Source organism: Epargyreus clarus, unplaced genomic scaffold (genome assembly GCF_041222505.1).
Source record: "Epargyreus clarus isolate Ecla_fem2 unplaced genomic scaffold, WU_Ecla_fem_2.2 ptg000003l, whole genome shotgun sequence".
NCBI lineage: Eukaryota > Metazoa > Arthropoda > Insecta > Lepidoptera > Hesperiidae > Epargyreus > Epargyreus clarus.
This window is the reverse complement of record NW_027332211.1, coordinates 4,457,099-4,484,947: the sequence shown is the minus strand read 5'-3', so window position 1 is coordinate 4,484,947 and position 27,849 is coordinate 4,457,099. Positions and strand designations below refer to the sequence as shown.

At 34.0% G+C, this 27,849-nt stretch overlaps 2 protein-coding genes across 8 annotated transcripts in view; one reads left to right on the top strand and one right to left on the bottom strand.

The window, feature by feature from the left end:
* kcc (solute carrier family 12 member kcc) overlaps positions 1-27,849 on the bottom strand; it is a 479,479-nt gene that overhangs the window by 291,862 nt on the left and 159,768 nt on the right. The gene's annotated exons all lie outside the window — the stretch shown is intronic.
* LOC140750594 (monocarboxylate transporter 9) lies at positions 11-27,060 on the top strand. Its single transcript, XM_073084244.1, has 8 exons — positions 11-558; positions 9,306-9,432; positions 11,406-11,828; positions 12,299-12,653; positions 14,098-14,245; positions 21,624-21,768; positions 23,389-23,580; positions 25,023-27,060. The coding sequence occupies exons 1-8, from the start codon at positions 445-447 to the stop codon at positions 25,166-25,168; spliced, it is 1,650 nt and encodes a 549-aa protein (XP_072940345.1). The 5' UTR covers positions 11-444; the 3' UTR covers positions 25,169-27,060.

Below are 27,849 nucleotides of genomic sequence, written 5' to 3'. Positions count from 1 at the left end.
ACTTGTATATCGAACGAAAGATGCTTGTTTGTTAAAATGAATGACTGTTTATTCAGAAAACTCTAAGTAGATCATCTACATCCAAACCGATCACACGTGACGCGTGAGGAAATAATTTATAAACTATTCGATTTGAAACGTTATTTCTCTCAATGACCCGATACATAGTTTAAGATGCTTGTTCAGTGATCGGTCTAGTTCACAGCAAAGCATCACCGCTCTCTGTCGCGCGAAACAATCTGTTGTTTGTCAATTTGTGTTTGTGGAAATTCCGAGGGTTTTGTTGACGAAGTAATGCTCGTAATCATAATTAAGGTGATATAATTTAATCCTTGAATATACAGCCTCCGCGCGATATTTGTTATGAATTTATGAGACCACCCGGTCTTATAAAGGAAAGACTCGTATCAATGGATACATAAGTTGGTCGGGACCATTGGGAATATGAGTGGGAAACGGAGCCTGCAGAGTTGTGACAGTGATGAGAAAAAATACGAACTGGTACCCCCCGAGGGAGGCTGGGGGTACGTGGTCTGTGTCGGCTTGTCTGTTATATTCGTGAGTATTTTTTATTTATTCCTCCTGATCTTACAAGTAAACAGGGGTGGAGACACGTCAAATATTTACACACACCCTTCACTTAATATTTCAGATACTTTCCTGAATCGACAACTTTATACAAAAAATGTGATTTATACAATGTAAAAACAACTAAATTGTATAAATTATACAGAAATACTGTTTAGCGTCCGTCATTAATAATTAATCTATCCAATGATTTGCTTACCAATGATAGACACTTGACAATATTTGCATGTTAGAAATAGTAAATATTTCGAACTTGAGTAGGATAAATTCAGTTAGATTAAGTATTTGTAATGGATAAAAATAAAATAAGTTCAATAAATGGCATACAACATAAAAATATATCATTAGTTTGTTACTAAAAGATTATGTACACAATTACAATATTATGCTCGTAAATGCAGTAACCAATACGAGAATATCGTATTTCGCTGTTGACACAAATGTCAGTTTTTACATAAACTTGATACTCTTCAAAATATTCATCACGCAAGTTAAATGACACGGTATTTCCATTAATATTTTTGAAATACATACGTTAGTTACATAGATATTAATAGAAACCCATTCGTTTGTTTCCATTTTTAATATTTTATTTCGAAATATTATATTTTTAGAGTTATAGAACCATTCAAACGTCTATATTAAAGTAATAGTAAATAGCAATTAAAGTAAAAAAATCGAAAGCAATCATTAGGACTGCTGACAGAAAACGTAAGACTGTATTTAGATACAAATTGAAATTATAATTTTGATATGTAATATTTATTACATTATTGTAAATGTTATATGTAATAAATTAAATTAAATTTTTAAATATTATTCTGATTTTCGCATCTATCGACACTGCGAGCAACCTCTACCTATAGCGATCGAGCCTTCATAATAGGTACACCTTAAACATTAGCATGTTGCTAACTCGAATCCATAATATTTTCCCCTGCCAAAAATCGTCTATCGAATTTTTCATTTCAAAATCTGTGTCTGAGTTCTAACTTATTTTAATGGCAAATTCAAGAAAATTACAATTTTTATCTATCTTTTGAGTTAATTTTGGAAACAGAAAAACCGATTATGACGTACTTTCACGACAAAATAAAATCATAATTAGCCTGTAGAGAAAACCTTATTAATATATTAATTAGTCGTTAGCGATGACTAAATTATTAGTCGCTTGTAGCTTCCAATTTTGGAAACGGAGAAATTCGATTGTGACGTATTTTAACGGCGATATAATGGAAAAATTAGCCTGTGGAGAATACCTGATACTAACTAGCCAACGACTAACGAGCGATGACTAATTTATTAGCTTGTAGCTTCAGTATAATGGAAGGTACACACTGGCGTAGTTGCAACCGGAAGGTCGTTAATAATAAACCCTTATTGATTGTTTGCATGACGTCAGCGTATATCGCCGCTAGGGTTTAAGCGAACGCTTAAGCTGTCACTTGTCATTAAACAGGTGACTATATTATAATCGATCGAGTGAAAAAGGTATAAAGGTTTCTTACAAGGTTAGAATAGAATAGAATACTCTTTATTGCACACTTACAGTAGAATTTAACAGTATTAATTAAGGTAAAAACAGTATGCAATAGGCGGCCTTATCGCTAAGCAGCGATCTCTTCCTGACAACCTATGCATGGAAAAGAGAAAAGGACAAATAAGGAAAGTAGGATAGGTTGTGCGAAGTTAGAAGTGGAGCAGACTACAAGGAATAGAATTAGTGGAGGTTACTTATAAGACCACTTTCGTCGCTATGGTATTCAAAAGTAAGAGCTGGTATGGTTCGACCCAAGAGTTATCACCGATACACTCATTTGTAGCTTGAAGCGGTGCTACGTTTTGGTGGAAGGTTGTGAATGCCTGCTGAATGATGCGGCGATCATCTTAGCCCTTCGAAATGGCAACGCATTTGTGATCGGCTTCATGTAGACCTGTCTTTTGTATAGAGTTGGTCACAGATGTCCATTTTGCGACCACTTACCATCAGATGTATTGCAAACTCGCGTGCTTGCAAGCTTCAATATTTATAAGAAAGTTTCATAAACTACTTATTGTTTTACTAAATACAGGTAAACACTAATATGAGGTGTACAAACTCAGTCCTCAGAGGTAGCAGTAACTCATTCATGGTCGACTAAAGACTATATTTTTGTCTAAGGTTGATGATAACTTATATACATAAGGTATTATAAAAAGTAATAATAGGCCGCAATTGTTACTAGAAATAGGCTAGGTAGACAAATTTAGTTGTCTATGACGTCATTTACTCGACTTTGCATTTACTTGTGTAGACATTAAAATTTTGTTCTATCACGTAATTCCATTGTTTTAAAAAACAAAACGTCGCTAAAATAATATTTCGTTGCTAAGCAAATTTTCAGGAAGTTTTACTTGTAGAAATTCCTGTCATTCATATATTATTTAAAATGTGATCAATAAAACACCACATATGGCAAAATCTATCAATCCAATTGTGGTATACACCAAGCTCATGACATACCTTTTTTTTTTTCTTGAGGGGAAAACCTTCAAAAGGTACCCTACGACGTGGGAGCGACGACGGGTTATGTGGGATTTTTACCCCCCGGTTGCCGTCCTCAACGCTTGTTGGAGAACTCCGGGATCTAAAACGGAACACAACCGGAGCCCTCCAAGCGTGATGCCCAACGGGCTCTACCCTGGGGGAGCAGTTTTCGCTCCTCCCACACCATGTAGTGTTTACGACGGTATGCGACCACACATACCGCCGTCCTTCCCGAGGTCGCTTGCTGGACGGTTCGAGCTCCCACTCTTGCCGCCCGCAACCCCGGAAGCCCCCTTTTAGTCGCCTCCTACGACAGGCAGGGGATACCGTATCCCTATTCTAGTCCCGGAATTACAGGGACAAGCTCATCTAGTCGTACATACTTCAATAGAAATAAAATATTTTGTGTTAACCAATTTAATAATTATTATGTCGAAACAGACATTATTTAGAACAAGATCGGGGGCCATTTTGGAGGGACCAACCGCGGCCAAGGCCAGAACCCAAAATGAATTCTAGGAAAAGTCCGGGATTCAATCCAAGGCCGGTTTATATAAGTACTTCTTATACGCGTCCGCTTGCGAAATCGCCACAAACTCAAGCATGTGGATAGAGTTATTGACTTGGCGCGCTTGTTGTTAGTGTTGTTGTTATGATCAAGCCAAACGTTTATAGAGGTTTGGAGTTTGCGACACACGCCAAACGTCTGAACTCAGCATTATACTGTTAGATAAAACCAAGAAGCAAGTATAACTTTCCATTGGGGGTATCCCAGGTCATAAAAATGAGATAAAATTTATAAAGATAATCTGTTGTCAATTACATCTTTATTATATGACATAAACCACGGAAAGTAGCGGTGCGAAGCCGACGCTAATTTTATGGATTAACATTATCGTTTGACGAAAGCAACTCAACTGTACCAACGTCTCTACCAATTTAGGGAACACGTATTTTTTTTCCTTTTTTCTCATTTCTATTAAAAATACTATCTATATTTTTGCAGTATAAAATAGAGACATTGCTGTTGTACAGTCCGCTACCTATGCGTACAATTCATGTTTAAATATTTTTGCTTATTAAAAAAATACAAATAAATAGTATCATATTTTTATTTATTTGGTATTATAAAAATAGCGCGTAATTTCAAAATGTATGATGTTTTGAAAAAACACTTCAATTACAAAAAACATTAGGTACCAATTCCCTTATGGGATGACTTTTCAAATATGATTTTCTAGTGAACATAATATTTACGTAAAAAATCTTATTCTAGTATAGTTTGCACTAAACTGCTAGTCGGCTCAGAAGTTGTTGCGAGCAGGTGTAGTCATATAATTTGCTATGGCGACGCGATTCATTTCTATATTCAGAGGGGACTAATAGTTTTACGCGGACTATACTATTATAATTAGGTATCCTGAGCAATACCTATGGAATATTTAATCTAGACCCACCGGTTTAATCTGTGTGTTGTCTGTCACTCATTCAGTGATAATGTTTTATTAGTAGACGCTTATTATGCATGATTAATAATCTAATTATCCGATATTCTATTTTAGAAAATGAAATAGATTAAGAGATAAAACTCACGGAGCAATTTTTAACTGTTTTCATGCGCAACAGCAGATTTACTTAAAACTTACGAAACTGCAGTTTAGAGTGAGAATTCACAGAGCGTTTTATTTCAAAATTTAGGAAACCGCTATGCTCATAGACCCTGCGGAGGTACCCACAAAATCGGCGGAATAAAGTCACAAATCGTGGAAAGGCATTGATACATACTATTAGTTTGCAATTTCTCCACCGTTTACGCGAATTAATTTTAGTAGTTACGGGTAGCTTTATTAGGCGCAGATCTACTAGTTGACTGCTAGTGAGAAACCACAGACTACGGTGTAGAACGCCGCCTCCGCCACATGACACAGCTATAGGCTGCACCATAAAAATAACAAATGTCTTTTACCAACATTTCCACAGTCTAAGGGTGGGGTGCATGCAAGCCCGGTTAAAGTTTGCGTTAAAGTTATTTTTTTTTTATAATATAAGAGTAGCAGACGAGCATGCAGTCCACCTGATGGTATGTGGCTACTGCCGCCCATGGACATCTGTAATCAGAACCAGATAGGATTAGATATTCCTGAGGTCGGCCACAGATGCGTCGCTACCCCTGAGGACTAAGCTGAAACGCCTCGGAAAAGTCTGTCTCCCTTACCACAGCCTTCAAACCGGAACACAGCAGCGCCTAACACTGCTGTTAAATATAACAGTAACTTTGACGGTAGCGATGGAATGTAAGAATATTGTGTTGCACCAATTGATTTGTCATTAACGTCATTTCTGTCGCTTGACGATTAGAAATTGACAGATAGGGAAGTTGACAAATACTGTAACTTTAACCCATCGAAATTGAGCGGTTAAAGTTAAGTATTAGTTATGACGTAATTTCAACCTCAACTAAAATGGTGCAACTAATTATTTTCTTAACCATGCGATTTGACGGTTGGTTAGGCTTCTGCAATTGTTAAAGTTACTTGATGCAACCCACCCTAATGTGTGCGGCAAACAACCGCACCATGCGTTTTTAGCCTTAGAAGTAAGACGACTACCACTTTATTATAATAAAATAAACAAAATGTCACTGATAATACTAATATGGTATCGCAGAAGCAAGATTACGATCTGTCAGACAATTAGCTAACATCAATTAAATATTTATGAAATCATTTTTTCGCACCTTATTAATCTTAATATATGCGTATATCAATATCAGCTGTAATATTAATGTCTAGACAGATTGTAGAATATATGTCACAAAAATTTGACACGTGTAAAATAGACACGAAAAAAACAATTCTTGTTAATTATTTAATTGAAAGTGTTTGCTATACTTCACTCAGAGTGTTAATTTAATATACTGCAAAGATAATTTAATCAAATTATATGTAGTGACATATATATAATTAATTCAATTATAATGAACTTTTCTTAATACTCGTAACAATGTTTTTAGAGTTCCGTACATAAAGAGTAAAACGGAACCCTATTACTAACGCTTCGATGTACGTCTATAATAGGACTCTATACACATAAAGGATTTAAAATTATATTACTCATTAATCAGGATTTGAATACCTTGCAGTCAGGCTGCTACTTTGACTTATGTACTCAGGTTTATTACTTTTTATTAGAAGAAACCTTTTGAGGTCTTAGACCGATTAAAATAATTCATTCTTTATTTGAAAGTCATATATTATTACTCTGTATTGACTTATATTTTTGAACACTTATGTAAGATGTTTAAAGTGTAGTCAAATCGCAGTCTCAATAAATAGCTACAAATAGCTACTTACATAAAGAACGATAGCGCATGCGCGTACGAAGCCACAAAGTGATCTCTAAATTATAAATTGACCGTGACTTAAAGGTTTATAATGTCGTAAGTTATTTGTATACAGTTATCGGGCAATATTGTAGCAATCTGTAAATAATTATTATGATTACCTTTAACCTCGTCAACTATGTTAAGTTAATGGTTATGGGCGGTCGTTTGGTCAAGGAATGCTATAGAATGATAAGTTAACCGATAGATAAGGTATAACTTATATTGATAAGTATTTTTGTGGCTAAGCAACAAAAATGTAGTGAAATATGATATAAGTTGAGCACGGGTCTTTACTATTGGAGTATTTGAAGGTAGTAGAACTCTTTGTGGTTCGACTCCGCCGGGCCCCACCGCCACACCTATTTCTACCTAATAACAGCAGTGTTAGGCGCTGCTGTGTTCCGGTTTGAAGTGTGTGGTAAGGGAGACATACTTTTCCGTGGCGTTCCAGCTTAGTACTGAGGGGTAGCGGCGCAGCTATGGCCGACCTCAGGTAGGAATATCTAATCCTAACTGGGGCTGATTACAGATGTCCATGGGCCGCAGTAGCCACTTACCATCACGTGGACTGCATGCTCGTCTGCTACTTCTATATTATAAAAAAAAATGTGGTTCGACTTCGGGAGCACCACCGCCATACCTATTTCTGCCAAATAACGGCAGTGTTATGCGCTGCTGTGTTTTGGATTGAAGGGTGTTATAAGCGAGATTTATATATATCCGAGGCGTTCTAACTTAGTCCTTAGTCCTTAACATAGTAACTAAGTTAGTAAAGAGTAAATGACTTTGTTTACCTTTCAAGGATTTTTCAGGGAAAATACTTTTTAATTTTATTTTAAATTAAATATCTCTATTTAAAACAATATTGTAATAAAAGCAGTAGGTATTCATGTCAGAATATCTATCATTTTATTGTTACAACACCAACTGTTGTCAAAATGCATAATAATTCAGCTTCTTATATTTCATATCATATTATGTTTCTGTCATAAATAAAGCTAAAACAATCTAAATCTATGTTCTTTCTAATGCCGTCGCATTAGATAGTACCTATAAAATTAACAAAATAATCTGTGACACATATCAAGATAAGCTTAGAATAAGACAGGTTATGTAGAATATCGATGACATTTATTCTTGTCACGTAGCAGCATTAGATTAGGAAATAATCCAGATTGAACTGGATATATCGTTTTGTTTAATTCTTATTGCTTTTTAAAATTCAATTTGTGATACGCGAATAATATACGAGCATTAATAGCGTAGGTGTGTACAAGGAACTTCTCGCGGATTTGCGCAATAATTTAGATTTCACCAAATTATAATAGTAGGTATAATGTTAAACATTTAAATTTTATGTTTTTTAGGCGTTTTACGATATTTTTGTATTATTTAATGTATATTCCAGATATCCAAAATATATGTAATTTAAAAGTAATGTAAGTAGGTAAAAGTAAAAAAGAAAAGTTTTCAATAACATAGATAGATATTTTTATGGGTTTCAAAGCACACGAACCGCAGTTATCTAGTTTATGAGATCGCAGTACATATCACTACACTACTACTTCTACTATAAAAGCTATCACTTCGCTCAACGTTTTAATTTCTTTTTCCCCTATAGATAGTTCATAGAGTCAACCTAGTTTAATGTCGTTCATACAGAACTATTCGGCTAAACCGGTTTTTCAATAACCCTCAATGATCTGTGTGGAAGTTACGAATGTGTAATGGGTTCGATAAATAGCCAGTTGTTTCCAGAAATTTTGTGATAAGAATCACATGTACGAGTATAGCATTAATCAGGTTTCTTCACATTTTGTAAACAACGGTTTACAAAACATTTATATTCGAACCGTTTCATACTTATCATTTATAAGGTCGCATTTATTAATATATTTTATTGCGTTAGTTCAACAATATAAACATATACAAAATTAAAAATAGTTTAAATTATTGAATTGGCTGTAACGCTGTATTCGTGATTTAAAAAAAGAAACAAAAGGGGATTATGGCGGGAAACCGGACATGAAAAGGACTAAACTATTTGCCATTTATAAATGCTAACCATTTAACACTGGTGCCGAATTAAAATTAGGTGACAGGTTGACAAAAACGTTGAGTTTAAACTTGACACATTGATACTTAAGGTAATTTATATATACTACTACTACTTTATGTATACTAGTAGTAGGTAATTTATGTATGTCCTTTGGTGTCTATGTAATATGTAAATATATGTCGTTAATGTTATAATTTATTAAACATATGTGTTACGTACAAACAAACCATCTTTTTATGATGTAGAAGTACCAAAAAAGAATGAAGAAGAATGCATTATGGCAAGTGACCATCGCCGCCCATGGACATCTGTAATCAACTCCAGATAGGATACTACCTGAGGTAGGCCGCAGATGCGCCGCTACCCCTGAGGACTAAGCTGAAACACCTCGGAAAAGTCTGTCTCCCTTACCACACCCTTCAAAACGGAACACAGCAGCGCCTAACACTGTTGTTATTAGGTAGAAATAGGTGTGGCGGTGGTGCCGCCGGAGTCGAACCACAAAGGAATCTACCACCTTCAAATACAATGTAGACTAAGTTGAACGCCTGGGATGAGTATGTCTCCCTTACCACATCTTTTATTTCAGAATACAGCAATGCTTATCACTGCTGTTATTAGATACAAATAGGTATGGTGTCACACTTTGTGGTTCCTACTTTTAGCTCTTCTATCACCATCAAACTTTCGAAAATTCATCCCCTTATGCTAAATAGAGAATTGATCTTTCATATACATTTTTTTAGATTGCAGGAACGGCGCACCAGCCAGTATTCGGATTTATATACAACGACTTTTTGAACGAATTGGGGGTTGGTACGGGTGCCGTGACGTTGGTCTATGGGGTGTTTCAAGTAACATTGGCGATTGCTGGTAAGTGTCAGGCTTTTGTTTTATATCTTTATTGTCGTATCTTTTTTCTATACTAATATTATAAAGAGGAAAACTTTGTTTGTTTGTTTGATTGTAATGAATATTCTCAAAAACTACTGGACCGATTTTAAACATTCTTTCACCATTTGAAAGCTACATTATATATGAAATATATTTGATAAATATATTTTGAGGCGGTACAAAGTTTGCCGGGTCAGCTAGTATTATATAAGAGTAGCAGACGAGCATGCAGTCTACCTGAGTGTAAGTGGCTACCGTCGCCCATGAACATCTGCAATCAACCCCAGGTAAGATTGGATATCTGAATTCGGTCACAGATGCGCCACTACTCCTGAGGACCAAGTTGGAATGTCTTGGAAAAGTATTTCTCCCTTACCACACCCTTCAAACCAGAACACAGCAGAAGTTAACACTGCTGTTATAAGGTAGAAATAGGTGTGAAACTTATCCTCTACCAAAGTCAAATAAGACGGGCATTAACGCGTACGATAATTCAACAATTAATAAAGTGATTAATTAATAATTAAACAATGACATTGATAACGTTACGAAATTATTAATTGACGTTATATTTCATTTTATCTGCATAACTGCTTACGACTTCATTTACAAATTACGTACAAGTGAAATGTCATTTACCAAATGTCTCTACCAAATTTAAATAATTCGGGCATTGACGCACACATACGATAATTCAACAATTAATAAAGTGATTAATTAATAATTATACAATGACATTGCTACCGTTACGAAATTATTAATTGACGTAATATTTCATTTTATCTGCATTTTAAATTCTTACGACTCCATTTACAAATTACGTACAAGTGAAATGTCATTTATTTGATGTCAAATTTCGGTTATTGATTTGTTTTAATTGTAAAGTCGTTAGGTTGGCGGTATTTTGATACATCTAAGTTTAATTCGTTTATTAATTATAAATGTTTGAAGGCATGTTATCTACATGTTGTTATAAATAATTATTTATTTCATTATTAAATAAATAAGTAATTAGGGGTTAAGTTCACACCTATTTCTGCTTAACAACAACAGTGTTAAACGCTGCTGTGCTGGTTTGAAGGGTGTGTTAAGGGAGACATACTTTTGCGAGGCGTTTCAGCTTAGTCCTCAGGGGTATCCTATCTGTGGCCACCCTCAGGTAGGAATATGTACCAGACAGGTGTGGTGTTGATCACAGATGTCCATGGGCGGCAGTAGCCACTTACAATCTGGTGGAGTGCACGCTCGTCTGCTACTCCTATATTATAAAAAAATATTTGTCCTACATTTCCTTTAAAAATACGATATTATACGAAAAGTCTAATTTTATTTGCTTTTCTACTAAACTGGGATGAGATGAGAGCCATCGATTGTAAGCTGTCGGTTTCGCGTGAGGCAACTGACAGGATGAGCGCCTAATTCATCAATCACCGGCTAGGGAATAACAATTATTAAAATCGAACCCAAAGCTTGTCTGGTACCTTCGACAACCTTTTTTACAAGCTGGTTCAAATTGACATCTATAAAAACATTATAAGAGGTTTTGTACATATGATTTTTCGTTATATCATGTTTTTGAAATCTTAACTAAGCGTACTTACCTTGTACATATTTGTATGTAAATCTTTAGCACTATTGTGACTTTTTAAAATTAAATTTCGATGTATTTCGTATTAAGTAACAGTATTTAAATAGTGTACAGATAATAAAAAATAAAGCAATTATTTTTTCGATATCCTAAAAGACCAAGAAGTAGTACTTAGAATAAGAAGGTTTTTCAAAATCGTTTCAGTGGTTTTTAACTTTACCAGCTCCCGACAGACGTTTGTTGAATTCAAAATTTTCATAAATATTTAGTATATTACAGTTATTTTGAAGTCAATTAATAAAACTGTAAACTTGTTACATTTGGTTCAGTTGTACTTTTCGGCTGATAATCCTTTTATTTCCAGGTTTCTCAGCAAATATCGCATTGAAGAAACTCTCGCTAAGACAAGTTGGATTAATAGGAGCATTTATATACACTTTAGCGTCATTCCTAGCAATATTTGTTACGAGTACAACACAATTGATAGTAACAAATGGATTCCTACAAGGGTTAGGGATGGGTCTCCTCATTCCTGTATCATATACAAGTTTTAACAGTTATTTTACGAGAAAAAAGGTGCTTTATCTAAGCTTATGCAAGGCCTCAATTGGTCTCATAACGATGGTGTATCCATTGTTTATTAAGTTTACGATTACTGAGTATGGGTTCAGGGGAACCCTTGCGATACTCTGTGCGATCTCAGCACACAGTATATTTGGTGCTCTAGTCATGCATCCCGTTTCATGGCACATGAAACCACAAATGAAATCATGTGAAAAAATTGTATGTGAGTATACAATTGACTTTTTTTGTATTAATTTTAAATTCCGCATCCGTAAAAGTCGAAACGTTATCAATGAACTTACGAGACATTTATAGAACTAAATATTTATAAATTATCTATAAAAATGTTTCCTGCGTTGTTTTACAATTTTTTTTTCAATTATAATTACCCACTATCACATTGAGCTATAGTGACGCTTGCCAGAGTTTAGTAAATTTCTTACAGATTTTAAAGATCTTAATGACATTTTTCAATATTTATGATCATTGGTTCTGACTTTTTTAAGACGATATTTCGGCATTATTTCGACATTATTATCATGACTTTAATATTTTCTCTGATTCTAGTTTGTTTGCATACGTTTAGAACAAAGTCATGTGGAATTTTCCGCCAAGTTACAACTGTAACCAACTAACCTTCGAAACTAATGTGAAACGATAAAAGTTTTATTTACGAGAGAACTCTTATTGCAGTGATTCCGCCAACGCCGGCTGTTGAGGACACGGAGAACAAATTTAACTTTACCAAAAATGGGAACGAAGTGACTAAGTTAGACAATACTAAGTCAGTAGAGAATTTATACACGGGTTCAGATAACCCACGGAAGAATTCCGGATTATTGTTCCTTCCGAAATTAGCTGATTCTAGAAGATTGAGCATTCCCGTGGTACTGATCCCGGGGGATAGGAAAACAGATAGCAGATTCGACTCTAGTGATAAAGTGTATATCGAGAATCTGTACAAAGCTGCCTCCGTGTCTAGTTTAGGGAATTTCGGAAATATTGGCGTGGAGCCTATGCCGATAATCAAAAACAAGGAAGGAAAATGGTAAGATTAATTGCATATTTAACCGAGTTCCTAAAGGAAAGAGACTTATCTATTCGTCGTGTATATATTTATGTATGTCCAGCGATTCTTTTGCGATGCCGAGACCAGTCATCGTGAGTAAAACGCAATTGTATGTTTCAAGTTTCATATTAGAATTGTATTTCATGAAAATTAAAAAAAAAATCATATTTATTTATGAAATGTTAAAAATTTGACCACCAAGTTAATTTTCGTTTTGCCATTTCTTATTTCGTTCAATCATACATGATTATCTATAGTTGTTTTGTTCAGCAGTGATAGCCTAGTGGTTAAGAAACCCGGCCCCTCGATCGAGGGGTCCGAGGTTCAAAACCCAGGCACGCACCTCTGATTTTTCAAAGTTATGTGCATATTAGAAATTAATGATCACTTGCTAAACGGTGAAGGAAAACATCGTGAGGAAACCTGCATACCCGAGAGATTAATAAAAAAAAATCTCGAAGGTATGTGAAGTCTACCAATACGCACTTGGCCAGCGCGGTGGACTATGGCCTAATCCTTCTCATTATGAGAGGAGACCCGTGCCCAGCAGTGGGACAGTAATGGGTTGTTGATGATTGATGATGATGATAGTTGTTCTATTTCGATAACGAGCATTTCACAAAATTGTGTTAAAAAGTAAGAGGATTTACCTACTTTTAAAACCTACGGATTACGGCATTATATGGAAAAGAAAGTCCTTTACGAATAGGAAGGCCAGACTGATCGGATTACTTACGGACTTACAACTTTCTTGTTTCGTAGTCTCCCTTACAGTTCAAAGCGAGTGTCTTACCTGTAACAAAAACGAAAAGTTTAAAAAAATATTTACTATTTTTTTATTAATTTTCTGACAAAATAAACAAATGTTTCTGTAACGAAGTTAACGTGGTCAATATGTTAATTAACATACAAATTATCAAATTATACGATCAGGTTTTTAATGAAAATAGAAAGAATAGCAAACTAGAATACTTTATGTTATGTAGTATCTAGTATATGTCCATTACCACATTTCCAATTAGAATACAGTATTCATCCTTTCTTTTTTTTTCTAATATGGGTGTAGCAGACGAGCATGTAGTCCACCTGATGGTAAGTGGCTACTGCTTCTCATGGACATCTGTAATCAACCCCAGATAGAGATTAGATATTCCTACCTGAGGTCGGCCACAGATGCGCCGCTACTCCTGAGGACTAAGCTGGAACGCCTCAGAAAAGTATGTGTCCCTTACCGCACCCATCAAACCAGAACACAGCAGCGCTCAAAACTGCTATTATAAGGTAGAAATAGGTGTGACGGTGTGTTAGGATTTATAAAGCTATCTCTGAGGCGGTGCTACCAGCGAAGTCTAATTACGAAGGGCCTTGTTATATGTTACTTTTGTTAATTATAAAAACTAAACATTTGCTTATTTATTTTCAGGCAAACTGTAGCCGAGTTCCTAGACCTCACTCTGTTGAAGGATTTGGTGTATGACAACATAATATTCGGGATGGCACTGACTTTCTTTTCGGACCTCACGTTTTTCACGGTGGAACCTTTGTTTCTCGACAAAAACAATTTAAGTCGGGTAAGTATTTCCATTATACTGGGACCCTTCAAAAATATATTTATCTTTGTAAATGTAAGTATAACCTGTTGCATTAAAGAATGAAATCGAAAATGGCAACTCTCTGCCTACCATAAACACTTGTTTGAACGAGCGCTTAAAAAGTTTGACATTTAACATTTTTAATAAAGTTTGACGTTTTTAAATATTAATATTTGTTATATTCGACTAAATGTCAGACCAGTAAATGCCAGACCTGTAAAATACAATGTAATTCAAACAAAAAAACGCCACCTATTAAAATAGCTGAGGTGTAAATTAATTTTAAGAACCGGTACCTATTTGTTTAATTTCAATGCTTTTTAACGAGCCTTAATAAAACGCGTTTAAACAGGGGTTAAAATTTAAGTGAAAGGTAAACAGAAATGCTCTTATTTTGAAATACAATATTTATTGGAACAGCTTCTTTGAGTTCCAGTTGTTTTGTAAAAAACTATTTTGTTACCACCTGTCGATTTTACTTCAAATATATACTTATATAACTCGTATTGGATGAATAACGCGAGTCTAATACAAATTTTAAATACAAAAATGTGTTAAATCTAAATTATTTAATGACCCATTCATTCATTGGAAATTGACTTGAGTTCAACGCTATTATTAAGATTTTACGAGGAAGTTATTTTATTAGGCGTTTTTTATCTTAATTTACTGAGTCTTAAATCTTACCGTATATGTATTTTAAATATTGCCGAATAGACAGTAATAATACGGCCTACATTATAAGTACATAAAACAATTATTAAATTAAGTTATGAGAAAATCAGGCATCTAAAATGAGATATCTTTTATGACGGATAATATTGGCGATTGAAATAAAGTACCAAGTCGTGTTAATTTTTTTTTAAAAAAGCAAAAGCGTGTTTACTGCAGTTGTTTTAATAGAAATGGTCCATTGACATCTGTATAGAATAGGTTCTATCCAAAACCGTTCAGAGATGCATTTCTGAGAACTAAGATAGTCGCCTAAGCATAGAAAAGAAAGAGGTACTTTATTTACTATGGTATAAGTCAGTTAGTATCTATAATTATATATATTATAGGCTACACCCTTTCACCGACACACAGAATAGCTTCAAGTTAGATATATGTGGTCATGGTTACCCACCGTTCGAACTTTACAAGCTATATACCACCTTAAAAACGGTTAAACAGTAAATAAGCGAATTATATATAATTTATTACTTGAACGATAAAAATATGTGCTAGAGGTAGCTACGGCTCCACATACTTATTAGCATAAGTTATTAAATTTTAAATTAATATTCTTATGGAAAAGATGAACGTTACGGAGTATCCTTCGCCGCTTCTTCTCCATAAATGAAATAACTTGCAACTGATATTAAAAAAAAACCGTAAAGCCTAATTGAAATATATAATTAGGAACAGTTGATTTCCAAATGTTACTAAATATTACGACTAATAAATCATTAGAGTTAAAAAATAATCATTCTTATTCACAATTCCATTGGATTGCAAAAATCAGTTTACAATTTCATCATTATTGTTTCTACGACTTATTTCTATTCGCGGTCAAATTAAAATGGCCGCACAATACCGAGACAAGGTTTTCAAGTTAAACAAAGCCTCCCTTATTACCATTTCATTGATGCCACGACACCCCACTCCGGATTTCGAGTAGAGAGCGTTTTGCTTTTCTTAAATTTAAACACAGACTTGGCGTTAAAAGATTTTATTTATAAGATTGGAGTAGCATTCGAGAAAGCAGTTCACCTGATGACAAATGTTTATAGTCGCCTATGTGCATATAAAATATGTAATCATATGTAAACACAACATCTATATGTTGTACTATTACCTGAAGCAAAACATAATATACAACACACAAATAGCAAGTTTCGGTCTTTTGTAGACATAACATTAGATAGGTTGATTTAAATAACGGGCCTGAGATGGTCATCTTGAATAATAGTCAGCCTGCCCAGAAACGCAAAACTGTGTAGGCCAAAAATACTCGTAGGTAATACGACTGTATCTTCCCTGTACCATAAACCGCTCTTTTAATTTATCATAGATTTTTCCATAATCAAGATATTCAGTTGTTCCTATAAACACAATAGATGTCTAATGCAGGAAGATGCATCTAGGTCACCTTATGACATCCACGGGAGAGGACCTATTCAATTGTACACCAATACTATCCGGAAATGTTGTGTACAAATTATTATGAAATTTTGTTTATTTACACAATCTTGCGCAATAGAGCTCAGACGAACTGATTTCCGGTTCGAGTCCTTGTTCTACTTAACATTTTTTCCTTGATATGAAATAAAAATACCTACACAGATTAAAAATTGCAAAGGTCGTTAAAATTTCTAACAACATTTTATATATCATATTTAGGGTCTTAGGTATCGTCTTAACAGAGAAGATTTTTGAAATTGTGTATATTCTTTAATGTCTCAAAATTTATGAATCTTACTATTTATTAGCACCATGCAAAACGGCAGATATAAAGCTCTCCTTAATTCTTTATTCTATGGTTATACACTTATACAACGACGCATCAAAAGGATCGCTTCATTCACCGCAAATATAGGAATACATTATATTGGAATTTATTTGAAATTTACAAAATAGCGGTTATGTTAAAATTTAAGACAAACGCTATAATTTTCATGTTAACTAAACTCTTTGTTTCATTTTAATTCTTTTCAAACACATTATTAAATACAACATTTGTTAAAATATTGGATCGTGAAATACTTTAAATAATAAAATCTTATTTTCTTAGCTCAGACACATCTTTATTTCTCTAAATATTTGACAAGAAGCAATAACTCAGAAAACATTACCAAAGAGTTTAGTAACCTATAACAATACTTTTTGGATATAAAGATTATAATATTTACTTATTTACAACACGCCTCCTTAAATTTATAATCTCATAACATAACTATTACATATTAATAACATATCTAAATCAATCTTAACTCTAACCTGTTCTTCAAAAAACTTGCCTTATTTAAACTTTTAGTTAATATGTCTGCCAAATTAAGTTTAGTATTAATTTTTACAATATCAATTATTTTCTTTTCATAGTTCTCATTTACATAATGATATTGCACTTCGATGTGCTTCGAATTCTTTGTAAAGTTGCCGTACTTAGCTATTAGCTATTAGCTAATTAGCTATTGCAACTGCACCTGAGTTATCTACATACAGTTTTTTTTTTTTTTCATTAAACTAGTTTTTACCTCGTCTATTTTAGTTTTATTTTTACAACAAATTAAAAAATCATCAACGTATATTAATATATATATTGGATCTTTGCTTGCTCTATTAACATATAAACAGTTATCATAGTTACTTCTAACAAAATTCAACGTTTTAATAAATTTATCAAAACATTCGTACCATACTTTAGGGACTTCTTTAAGACCATAGAGTGCTTTTTTCAATTTGTAAACTTTATTGTCGCCAATTTCATAACCTTCTGGTTGTTTTATATAAACTTCTGATTTTACATAAGCATTTAAAAAAGCTGTTTCTACATCCATCTGTTCAATAAATAAATTATTCTTACAACTGTATGACAATAAAATTTTCAAAGTTTGCATTTTTCCTACCGGTGAGTAAGCATTATCAATGTATTCATTTTGCTGAAATCCTCTCACAACTAATCTAGCTTTATAAATATTGTTGCTTTTCTTTCTGAATACCCACTTAACATCTATAACCTTTTTATCTTTTGGTTTTTCAACAATTTGCCAAGTATTATTTTTATTTATGCTATTTATTTCTGAGTCCATTGCTATTTTCCATTGTTTATAATCATTGGAGTTCATCGCCTCCTCAAAAGTATTAGGTACATTGGCATCAATATAGTTAACATATATAAAATGTGAAACTGGATTACCATATCTAGAAACTGGAGTTCTCTTTCTCTTTTCTACTAAATTCTTATCTCCATTATCATTTAAACTATCATCAACTACATCCTTCAAGGTATTATTAGAACTAGTCTCCTCCGCATCTTCATATTTTTCATCACTTTCCTCATTTACTATTTCTTTTAAAGTTTGGTCTAATTCTAAATCTTTATCTTTTGGATCATCTAGTTTTTCTAAGCAAGTTAGTTCAGTATTTTCTTCGATTACCTGTACATGCCTAGCATTAATTATTTTGTTATTTAATAGAACTCGATAACTATTTTCATTATAACCTACTAAAATACCTTTTTGTGCTTTATCATCCCATTTACTTTTTCTTAAAACTTCTGGAACCCTAACATAAACTCTACTTCCATATATTTTTAAATGTTCGACATTTGGTTTTATTCTAAAAAATATCTCATAAGGTGTTTTATTTTCTACCGTATTTGCAATTGTACGATTTTTTAAATATGCTGCTGTTTTTATAAATTCAGGCCAATACCTTCTGTGAATTTTAGCTTCTCTCATTAAACACCTAGCTATGTCCATAGCAGATCTGTTATATCTTTCCGCTACTCCATTTAATTCATGGACGTAGGGTGGACATGGTAATAACTCTATACCCTTATACCTTATAAAATTGTAAATCTCTTTATTTAAATATTCTCTACCATTGTCACATTGAATTTTCTTAATTCTTTGGTTGAATTTATTTTCTAATAAATTTACAAATTCTATGAAACAACTCGCAACTTCAGCTTTACTTTTAATACAAAATATCCTTGTGCATTTACTATAATCATCGATAAATGTAAGAAAATATTTCTCCCCACCATAACCAGTCGTATTATGTGGACCATTTAAATCAGTATGAATTAATTCTAAAATTTTAGTTGTCTTTGTTCTATTATTTTCAAAAGGTACATTACTCATTTTACTTTGAATACAATTTGAACATTTCATTTCTTTGCTTTCAATTTTATCAGGCAAACCATCTAATAATTTATTATTTATCAATTTATTCAAATACTGAAAATTGACATGACCAAGTGCCCTATGCCATTTTTCTTTCTGAGTCAAAGTTATTGAATGTGCATACATTTCTCTTTTGCATACAAAACTTTTTATAGAATACAAATTGTTTATTTTATCAGCGACAACTATTAATTCTCTGAGACTATTATAAATTTTTGCATTTTCATTTTTTGCTACTATAGTGCAACTTTTTGTTATTTTTGAAAAGCTTAACAAATTTTGTTTAATGCCTTCAACAAAATAAACATTTTTTTAAATCTACATACTTTAGATTGTAATAGGTTTTAAAATAAATTTTGACAGTGCCTACTTTAGTGGCTTTTAACATGTTACCATCTGGCAGTTTTACATAAACAGGACTTTTCAGATCTATAAAATCATAAAAATATGTATCATTTTTTATTATATGGTCGGTACACCCGCTATCTAAAAGCCAATTAATTTCACCATCATTATCATATTTTTGTGTTACCTGATTTATCTCCGAATTACATACTTGAGCTGTCCATGACTCCCCTGCAAAGTTGTCTGAAGATTTACCATTGGACTGACCTTGACCCTTAAAATGTTTTTGACCTCTGCCTCGGATATGACCTCTATAATATCCACCGCTGTTGTAACCTCTCTGTGATCCTCGCTGACCTCTAGCAGTTTGTTGTCCTTGATTATATCTCTGCGCATACCAACAGTCCTTCTTGAGATGACCAGTCTTTCCACATACAAAGCATTGAGCCATAGTTTTGGTTGCAAATGTACTCATATTATTTTTCTTATCTGAGTCACTAGTAGACATATTTTTCTCTTTTATTTTAGAGCATACATAATCAACTGTCCTTTGTTCTTCGGGAATTACATCGAGAAAGTCTCCAATATAACTATAGCTTGGCGGAAGCGCTCTTAGTAGGTATCTTAACTTCTCAGGTTCATTTATTTTTCCTCCAGCCGTTTTAAACTCATTTATTGTTTTCTCAAACTTCACAAAAAAATCTTCTATAGTATTATAATTGTTTAGTTTCATCTCTTCTATTTTCCCTCTGCATATAATTTGCATGACTGTAGACTGAGTAAGGTATATCTTATCGAACTTACTTAGCATTTCATACGCTGTTTTGCAATCGGTGATGTATTCCAGTTGCTTGTCTGAGATTGTACTCATAATTATTGTTCTTGCCTTTAAATCCTTCTTTTTCCATTCTGTTTCAGCTTTTTCCATTTTCACAATGGCGGCCTCGTTGCATTCTTTGTACTCCAACAAAGTTAATAATCTAAATTTCCAGCTTGAGTAGTTTGCGCCATCAAAAATAGGTATCACAATATCTTCAATCTTCGCTTGTTTAGCCATTTTTACGACAGTAATGTTTTCCAAGCATTTACAATTTTTTATTTTCTTTCTTGCACGCGTCTTTTTATCACACTGCGTTTTTCTTGAAATTCTAATTATTTTTATTAACCACGCTCTGCTACCATGTTAAAATATTGGATCGTGAAATACTTTAAATAATAAAATCTTATTTTCTTAGCTCAGACACATCTTTATTTCTCTAAATATTTGACAAGAAGCAATAACTCAGAAAACATTACCAAAGAGTTTAGTAACCTATAACAATACTTTTTGGATATAAAGATTATAATATTTACTTATTTACAACAACATTAATAAAAGATTACTTGAAAACGTAGCATAAATGATTAATTAGAATCTTAATTATTATTCAGTTTTCATTTAATGGCGATATATATAATTAAGTAATAAAATCTTTATCATCAACGACAACTTTCTATTGCTTACATTCCGCTTGTTTCTGTATATTTCCTTTAAAATTTTCCGTTGTTTTGATAGAACCATTGCTTTCTAACATTGACCTAGATGTTGATTATATTTTGCATAGAATACATAAATATTATCACGTGTATCTAATTTTGCAATCGATTTTAAAACCGTGGAACTACGTGGGTTCAAGTTTCCTGGGTTACAGGTAGAGATTTCTAAATGAAAATATGGGTTGGTCCAGTTAATAAAGATATTCGTGTATAAGTAATATAAAATATGCAATTGAAACTTTAATTTATGCATTGATTAATTGAATTACTTACTTGCACTTTACAAATCGACTAAGTAAGTATGTGACTCGTACAATTTTGTCACCTCCAAAAAGCCCCGGCATATTTGATTCAAGATTAAAACAACCATCATAAAATACAAACACAATTTTAAAACAAACATAGTCCCTTAGAGCTCCTTAGATTTTTAGATTTCTTTAGACATTTTAGATTTTTAGACATTTTAGATTTTTAGATTTCTTTAGACATCTAATTGAGGTACTAGGCAATCACTGCTTTTGTCTGTATAAAGTCGCAGTACATGAATAAAATTTAAATCTAAACGTTTATTTTTTATTTGCTTTCAGACGGAAATAGCAAATATAATAGCGACGGGCGGCGCCACGGACATGGCCGCGAGACTTCTACTAGGCGTTTCGGGGCAGTTCTTTCGAATGAATAGCCGGTATATGTTCTTCGCTGGGGCGCTGTTTACAGCACTGTTCAGACTTGGTAAGATGAAAATATTTGTATCGGAAAAAAATTGAAATATCGATATCGGATTTTTTACTTAAATATTTTATTCAGTACGATTATCTTCTCAGTAAGATGTTCAAAATTAATATTATATTTGAAAGTCAGCAAGAATGTTTGTTATTCGAATAAAATATCGATAATATTGACAATATTACATGATATTTTGTACATTATAATAATCGTATCCGTGGTTAACGGTGTTGGTTAACGACATAGTTTAGTTGTTTGTAATTGTTATTCCAATGTAATTTATGTTGTTTACTGTTTGTTAACCCAAATAAATCGAAAAAAAAATATTATAGGCGTTCGATATAAATTTACATATTTATATCGCCAATTTCACAAGATTGCATCTCTACTTATAAATAGTTACGCTTTGTTATGCCTTATAAGGGAGAACCAATCATGTTGAATTAGTTACACAAACCTATCTATATTTAGTTAAGCGTTACATAATGTTCGAGTAACCCATTTCATTATCCGGTCGATTGTACTAAACATAAGCTACCACAGCCACTAGAAGGGGCCAATCAGTGTTACTGTGCTACAAACGTGATTAAGTGGCTATCTGCAAGTGAGCCTGGCTTGGCGGTTAACTCCGCAGAGTTAAGTACTTACGATAATAGAGTTATCTCACTCGCTACAAACTCGTAGTGTACGAGTACAATATATGATTATAAAATAAAACTATCACGGAATTGAAACATTAATGTATGTAACGGGTGCTCATGATACGCGGTTTTAATTTTATTTATCGTATGAATCACCGTCACGACGAATTTGTGATGATAGGGAGAGCCGTTGATAAGACATATTGGTAGAATCAGTGGCGTATCTAACTATACCGTATGAGGCCCGTGACAAATTCATTGCATGGGGCCTTAAGAAAACTACATTGTTACATTCTAATTTAATTTTACAAATGTCTAATAGACATTTTTGTCTTGGCGACCTTTTTCATACATCTTACTAATATTATAAATCCGAAAGTAACTCTGTCTGTCTGTCTGTCTGGTTGTCTCTTCTTCACGCCCAAACCACTGAACCGATTTTAATGAAATTTTGTACAAAGATAGTCTGAGACCCGAGAAAGGACATAGGATAGTTTTTATCCCGGAAATCCCACGAGAACTGGGGATGGCGATCTAAGATCGATTAATCGGAGAATCGATCTTTTGGATCCAAAACATCGATTATTTTAATCGATATTAGGATTGAATCGTAAACTATGCATTTGATCAAGTGATAATCTTTAGCAAAGTTAAGGTGCGAATTTTCAGTTTTATGTATGTTATATTATGTTATATTATTTTCTTTTAAACTCGGGCGAAGCCGCGGGCAAAAACTAGTCGACCTATAAATGTTTCAAGAGAATTTCTTTTTCGCTGATTTATACAAATGCTAGAGATTTTTATGGTCACTCTTGAACTCGCAGCACCTCAGACCGGTGGCCCCGTCAGGCCAGGGGCCCGTAGCATTTTACCAGTCCTGCCGCCCAATATTTACGCCACTGAATATAATCATCTGTCTACCCTACGTCTAAATACAAAATAACCAAAACAACACTGAATCACCTAATATTTCTTGTGTCCACAGTATTCATTCAATTCACAACATACGTGCCTCTGCTCGCGTTGACCGGGGTCCTGGGAGCTCTGCGGTCGCTGGTCCATATAGCCCAGCCCATCGTCCTGGCTGAGTACGTGCCCATCGAGAGATACCCTCCCGCCTACGGGTTGTATATGCTATTAGCTGGAGGCATCAGTTTGAGCATCGGACCCATGATCGGTTAGTATTTTTTGCCTGACTGCGGAGGGTAATGTTACTCAAGCATATTTATATACATATGTACGGGTATGTCTTATTTATGATGGACTTTTATGTATAAGATATGGCTACTGCCGCCCATGGACATCTGTAATCAACTCCAAATAAGACTACGTTCGCCTGAGGTCAGCCACAAATGTGCCGCTACCCATGAGAACTACCTCGGAGAAGTATGTCTCCCTTACTCACGCTCTTCAAACCATAGAACTCATAAGCGCTTAACATTGCGGTTATTAGACAGAAATAGGTGCGCCGGAATTGAACCACAGAAGATTCTACCATCTTTAAAGCCTTGTAAGAGCATTAAAAACCAATGTATGGCTCAAACATTATTTTTAATGTCCTGTCCGCGAATCAAATTTTCGTCAACTCATGTTCTTAGGTTTAGATATCAAAATATTACAAAATGATTGATTTATACAAAGGTGTACGAATTGTGTTTTTGTTGAAACCACTAACGAACTTGCGGGCTGTTTATAAGTTACCATCAGAAGCAATATCTCAAGAGTAACTTCGCTCACTAACAACTTGGAGCGCTGGAAGTTGCTAAGACATTAGGCCCTAAACTTTTTGATTAATATTTCGTAAGTAGTTATTTGCAACGCGCTCTCCCTTTTAATATGTCTATCTATCGACATTGTACATACATTTTGTAAGGGTTTATTGATATTTTTGGGGTGGAGGTTACTTTACATTATTTTTTTTTTTTTTTTTTTATAATATCAGAGTAGCAGACGAGCTTGCAGTCCACCTGATGGTAAGTGGCTACTGCCGCCCATGGACATTTGTAATCAATCCCAGATAGGATTTGATATTCCTACCTGAGGTCGGCCACAGATGCGCCGCTACCCCTGAGGACTAAGATGGAACGCCTCGGAAAAGTCTGTCTCCCTTACCACACCCTTCAAACCGGAACACAGCAGCGCCTAACACTGCTGTTATTAGGTAGAAATAGGTGTGGCGGTGGTGCCGCCGGAGTCGAACCACAAAGGGTTCTACCACCTTCAAAATTAAAAAAAAGGAAGAAAATGGAGTATGAAGTGTTTAGTATTTATAATGTTAAGCCATTTTTTATCTTGTAGAGAGCATATAAAATTTGTTATAAGAAACTTACTGGAAAGGTTTGTTGAAAAATTACAATACCTACTTCTCAACACACAAGTACATTCTACTTGATGTGAAATTGTAAAAGACTTATCCGAGGCAAGGTGAGTCTTGGTAGTCTGTGTATAATCTTTTGTCTTGAAATGTTGTGCACACGTTGTCAAGGCTTCAAAAAAGGATATAGAGTTTCTTTTATCCACAAAAAGTTCCGTTCCCAAGGGATAAATGAAAACCTTTGACCGCGAGCAAAGCCACAAGTAAAAGCTAGTTCACTAATAAATACATATATTTTTTTTCAGGTTTCATCCGAGATTACACGGGGAGTTACAAAATCGCCTTCGTCATGCTAACAATTTGTAACATTTGCTGTGTCGTCCCTTGGTTCGTGGAAGCTGTCCTGAAGACCATTAAGCGACGAAAACTTGAGAAGGGAATGCCAACGTGATCCTTTTACGAAATTTACTCAATGATAGGCAGCGGTTCTCAACCTTTGATATCAACTAACTAAACTAGCGATAAAAACTGCTAGTGTCCTTGACTGCACAATCAGGAAGATCGAAGCTCGAATCCTAGACACGTACCTCATTTTTTCAAAATTATGTGCGTAGTTGATAATAATTATCGTGTTATAACGATGAAGGAAAACATTGCGAGTGACATGTTTAAGAGTTTTTAAAATATGTGCAGTCCACCAACAAGCAGTTCGCCAGCGCGATGGACTATACTAAATCCCTCTCACGTTAAGTAGAGTCCTGTGCCCAGCAGTGGGACAATAGGCTGTCAAACTAAGACAGGTAATTTAATATTATTGGCTTACTTAAACTTGTAGTCTTACAATTTATAATACAAATAAAAAATTGTATGTTAGTTGTAAATAGCGGATTTATAAAGTACTTACACTAATTCATATACAAGTATAAGTAATAATGACACTAACTGCTTGAAGGAGGTGTTTAGTGGGTCATCCCTTAAGGATGAGTCCTACACTCCCCAGGCATCGTCGTCGCGGCCTGGGGGAGCTTAGAGAATTCACCTACCTCCCTCCGCAAAGAGTTGCCCCCTTATTCAATGGCACTAAACCATCATACAATAAATAGATAAATAAAATGACTTAGTTTTAAGCTTCATTGTGTATTGTGCATTTATCTTGTATAGATTACACATAACATGTATGTAAAAGGTTGAGTATCGCTGTTGAAAAAGGGTAAAGTCTAGATAGACTTTGAAGTCAAATAATAGGCTGAAGATCTAGATGAATGTGTGTGTTTTCAAGTTAATGCTTTATGTATTATCAAGTCATATGATCCTGACTGAAACTTGTTCTTAACTTTGTATGTAAAATGTAAAAAAAGTTATTTTTATACTAGATTTATAATATTTGACTCTCAGCCTAAATGAGGTTTTTTTTTAAAACATGTAAATGTTTTATGACTTCGGCAGTAGTGTGTAATTTGTTGTATTATTGTTATAAGGGTGTGTTAAGACTGTCTAAATTACATGACACGCAGCGATTTCGATATGTGACCTACAATTTATAACCTAAACTAACCTAACCCAATCTAAATTTATCATTCCGAAAGTGAGCCCCAAAGAGTGATTATAAAGTATGAACGGTGACATAAGTGAGAACATCATCATTCAGTGGTAACTTGCTTACAAATTTCATTGTTTTAATTGAAAATATTCTTATAAAATGTGAAAACTAGTAGTTGGTATATTACATTTCATACCTTAGCCAGTTTTAAATACATAAAGACCATCTGCCTACGATTAGTACCAAGGTGTTAGTGAAATCGTCGTGCTCCGTGTTAATTATTGCTATGTGATTCATTTCAGATTAATTATGGAATCCACCTTATAATATTTGTAAAGACTGTAGCACCTGTTAGCATTGTTGGTCGTGAAATAGTTCGCGCGTTTCGGTGGAAGGATGTGGTATAGTACGCGTAAATCTGCTAGTCCGCTCTGAATATAGAAATAATCGCGTCGTCATTGCAAATTGTATGACTACACCCGCTCGCAACAACTTCAGAGCGGGCTAGCAGTTTGGCGCGGACTATACCAGCTGTATTACATGAGATGGCCATCTTATTTCTCAAGAGTGGCAAACGAATATGTGATCGGCTTCGGGTAAGCCCCCTAATCTATATTGAATTAGTTACACATGCCCATGAGCGGCAGTTACCACTTAACATCAAGTGGACTGCATGCTTTTTCCTACTTTAATATAATAATAATAATAATATAAACGCTTAAACGCTTTCTACACTCACAGTCCCACACTAGGATTCCCTGTGTCGTGGGTGCCATGGACACACACATAAACAAATACACAAACAGCCAGAACCAGAAACAGACATCTAAATTCATCATTTAGATATCTGTCTGGCCGGGGATCGAACCCGGGATCCTTTGCAATAATAAATATAATGGGAATATAAGGTGAAATATCCAAAAGGTTACTTATATAATATCGATAAATGCGATTATGCGACCTAGTGTTTTATGGATAGCACAATTTCTCCCTTTGAACCCTTTCTTATAATAATATGATATTTGTCGTGACTACATATCATTTTTATAGGCCTATATTTTACGTTCTATAATGTGTCGTAGACACAATATGGCCGAAATGTGTTCAGAATTTCTATAGTTTGTATATTGTGTAAGATAAGCTTTGGTATGTTCATAATTAAGATATAATTTAAGTTAATAAGTTGACCTTATGAGTAAGTTATTTTCGTGTAATTATATGTTGTATCTTAACATAAGTTTCTTTTTAGTATGATCAGAAAAGTTTAAAAACTGAAAAATACAATTTGTAATGACTATATTCCATTAAGTATAAGTATTTCCACTAAGTATACTGTGTCTATTATATTGTATAGTATTTGACGGAGGCATATGTTCCAAATTCCAAATTTTAAGAGGGTAATTTTTTAACAGTACTCTACCTACTTTAGTGTCGTGGACCAAAATAGCGACACCAATTTATGGATGCTATCCTTCAAAAATTTTTAACCATGTTTTACAATGTAATGAAAAAAATAAGGTTTCAAAAATCTAGTTTAGTGCATCAAAGTGCATTTTGAAGGTGGTAGAACCCTTTATGGTTCGACTCCGGCG

Excerpts from the sequence above, each read along its gene's own strand:
- LOC140750594 (XM_073084244.1), top strand. The coding sequence starts at position 445 with ATGAGTGGGAAACGGAGCCTGCAGAGTTGTGACAGTGATGAGAAAAAA. Across the intron at positions 9,433-11,405 it reads AGTAACATTGGCGATTGCTG|GTTTCTCAGCAAATATCGCA; the intron begins GTAAGTGTCAGG and ends TTTTATTTCCAG. Across the intron at positions 23,581-25,022 it reads GAGCATCGGACCCATGATCG|GTTTCATCCGAGATTACACG; the intron begins GTTAGTATTTTT and ends ATTTTTTTTCAG.